Raw genomic sequence first — 3,097 nt, forward strand, 5'->3', positions numbered from 1 at the left:
TGGAAGTAGACAAATAGATCACAGGCCTTATCTCTGGGAACAAAGAGGCCAGAGTGGGCCCCAAGGGCAGAGCACTGAAGAATGTGAAGTCCCTCCTGCTGCCTGGTCCATCTTCCTCTTGCAGACTCTGAAATGGCTGGGCAAGGGTGTGGGTGCAAACTGCTCTCTGGATTCCTGGGGTTCCCCAAGGCACCCCTAGTGCTGCTACAGAAAGGATTGAGCTGGGAGCACCTGCAGTCAGCTGCCCAAGCTCTGTCCAGATTCCTAGTTAGGGTGTTAGTGGCTGTCTGTGACAGCACTTTCCCAAGGACCTCTCTTGTTTCCGAGTGCCCCTCCATGGTTCTGGGCTCTGGGGGAAAAAAGAGACCACCTCTCTATCTGTTATACCTCCTCAACCCCCAAACAGACCCTGTACCAGGACAGCCAGGCCTTGCAGCTCCCTTTCTCTTGACCATGGGTCTGCTAGAGCTAGGAAAGCCCTAGTCTTACAGGGATCGGGAGAGGCACCAAGCATGCATGTCACTGGACAACTTGTTCACTTTAGTGCAGCATAGCTTTATTCCCATGTTTAACCACAGTGGTGGGCACTGGTGCGGGTGGGTGGCGTGAGAGATGACAAAAATAATAGATCTCCCTCACCTCAGTTTCCCCTCTGTCACATGGAGAGGGAATGCTCCCCTTGCTTCCTTCATTGTATACTTTGAGACCTGAAGGCAGCAACAAACAGGTGGAGCCTATTGGCCAGAGAGTGCCCAGCACTGAGGGCCTCCCAGACATGGTCTTTGCCCGTGAGGGCTCACTGTCTGGAAGGGGACATGTGTCCTGGCCTCTCGCTAGCAGCTGACCAGCAGCAGGTCAGTCCTGTGATCAAGTGATGTCCATCCAAGAGCCTCTCAGCTATAAGTCTGGCTTCCTCAGGCTCTGTCCTGGAAGGTGAATGATCTTGTGGGGTCTTGTGTGGGGCTGGGGGCATCGACACCTCCACTTCTTAGGCTCCTAAGAACTATTCATGTGCATCATAGTGCTGGGCGCTCCAAGCCCAGAGGGCACAGAGCTGGCCCCTTCTCCCCAGCCCCACTGGGGTCTTTGCTGAGAGCCAGCCCTGGAGTGGGAGGGCCATGGCCGAGGGACAGCCACATGGGGCTTCGAGTGGGCTGGAGGGGGCCTCCTTAGACCACATGACACAGGCTGGAGCAGTCCATAGTCCAGTAGAGCCACAGAGGCAGGTCAGCAAGGGGCCACCATCCTCCAGCATTGCTAGCTGGTGGTGTCCAGCGGGGGCTCTGGGGAGGCCGATCGACTCAATGTCACACGGGGGAGGCTGGCCACAAAGCTCTCCCACCTTCGCTGCACCTGCTGGAAGACCAGGGTGGGGGAGATTAGGATCCAGGGCCAACTAGTGGGCTTGGTGCCATTCTACACACAGGCACGAGGTGGGGGTAGACCCCAGGGAGAAGCGCCCCTCACTTGCAGTCCTTTCTCCTGGAGGCAAGGCCAGCAGCTCACACCTCTCCCAAGGTGATCTGGATCTCTCCTTTTCCCCAGGGCAAGAGGGGTACAAAATATAAATAACCCTGGGAAGACATGTTGGCTGATCTTGCCTCCTGCTGTATCACCCGTCCGACATACTATATAGCACATCGAGCATGTTAAAACAGCTCTATCACACACATACACACACACACACACACACACACACACACACACACACACACACACACCCATCTCCAGCCTAAAATCTTCAGTGACTCCCAGGGTCCATGGGAAAATTCTGAACATCTTCAGGGCCCTCTTAAATATGACCTCTGGGTGCCTCTCTCTCCAGTCTCACCACCAGACTGATATGCAGTCTTCCTGGTCCCCAGCCTGTGTGCGTCCACCCTGGGCCTTTTTCGCCCTAGTGCCTCTCCTGGGAGCCCTGCTCTCTCTTGCAAGGGTACCACCCTTCATTCAACCCTCAGGTGTACCTGTTGGTACTGCTTCAACCACTGCCAGCTGCCTGGTCGCTGGGCTTGGATCAGCTGCTCTGTGTCCCCCAGGCTCCCGGGCAGCTGCTCCTGAGCAGAGGCCATCAGCCCTTCTGGGACTCCATCCAGGCCATGGGACCTGGACTTCTCATGCCCCTGCCGGAGGCTCAGTGCCCGCCGGGGTTGTCCCTCCTGGAGCTTCCCATAGGAGGGCCGGGGTCCTCGAAAGGAGCAGCTGCGAAGCCCCGTTCCCATAGCTCCGGAGGCTTCTGTTCCACTGGCAAGCCACCTGGATGGTCTGCTGTCTCCACCCTTTGGACAGGTGATCTTCTTGGGGCAAAGGTTGGTGCTGCTGAGGTGGCCTCGTAAACCAAAGGGCAGGCCATGCGTCGAGAATCTCTGAGTCACTCTCCCCACTGCCTCACCTTCGGGGACAAGGAGTGGAGACCAAGGGACTGGTGTGCCTTCTTTGTCCTCCTCTTCTTGTTCCTCCTCCTCCTCCTCCAAGGAGCCCTCTCTGACCACCCTGCTCTGGAAGAGCTCTGCCTCCTCTGAACCCCGGAGGCCTGGGCTGTCCACACCACTCGTCTTGTTGACACTGAACACAGGTGGCCCCACAGCAGCACAGATATACTCTGAAGAGCCAGGATAGCGCCAACGTAGTGCGGTTAAAGTCAGAGAGGAGCAAAGTAGACTAATGCTTCCCAGTGGCCAGGCTGTGGAGAGGTCCTGTTTAAAGGCTGTGTGTTTTCAGTTTGGCAAGGAGGATAAGGGCTCCAGAGAGGGGTGCTCAACATTATGAGGGAATGTGACTCTACTGAACTGTCCACTGAAAAGGCTAAATGGGAAATTTTGTGTTCTGCGTATTTTACTACACTAGAAATTTTTTTTAGAAAGAAATAGTACAGTGTCAGCCTAGGCCCTATCCTCTTTCTGTCTGTCTATCTTTCTTTCTTCCTTCATTTCCTCTTTTATTTTTTTCAGTACTGGAAATTAAACCCATGGCGTTACACCATGGAGTTACATGCCCAGCCCTTTTTATTATTTAGCTACTGAGGAACTGAACCCAGGGCCTTTGCACTGAGCTTTATTCCCAATCTTTACTTTTTTTTTTTTTTTTTTTTTTTTTT

General features: G+C 54.5%; 1 protein-coding gene across 1 annotated transcript; it reads right to left on the reverse strand.

Annotated features, from left to right (window-relative positions):
* Positions 1–594: 594 nt before the first annotated feature.
* Positions 595–2,555, reverse strand: CUNH11orf86 (chromosome unknown C11orf86 homolog). The gene is made up of 2 exons (XM_010635836.2): positions 1,968–2,555; positions 595–1,356 (listed from the first exon to the last, which is right to left on the reverse strand). Exons 1-2 carry the CDS (start codon positions 2,220–2,222, stop codon positions 1,258–1,260), a joined length of 354 nt encoding a protein of 117 aa, XP_010634138.1. The 5' UTR covers positions 2,223–2,555; the 3' UTR covers positions 595–1,257.
* Positions 2,556–3,097: the final 542 nt, after the last annotated feature.

This window comes from Fukomys damarensis, unplaced genomic scaffold (assembly GCF_012274545.1).
Source record: "Fukomys damarensis isolate Sample0158 unplaced genomic scaffold, DMR_v1.0_HiC HiC_scaffold_27, whole genome shotgun sequence".
NCBI lineage: Eukaryota > Metazoa > Chordata > Mammalia > Rodentia > Bathyergidae > Fukomys > Fukomys damarensis.

Coding starts and splice junctions, on each gene's coding strand:
- CUNH11orf86 (XM_010635836.2), bottom strand. CDS start 2,222: ATGGGAACGGGGCTTCGCAGCTGCTCCTTTCGAGGACCCCGGCCCTCC. Junction 1,357..1,967: donor GGTTGAAGCAGTACCAACAG/GTACACCTGAGG, acceptor CTGGTCTTCCAG/CAGGTGCAGCGAAGGTGGGA.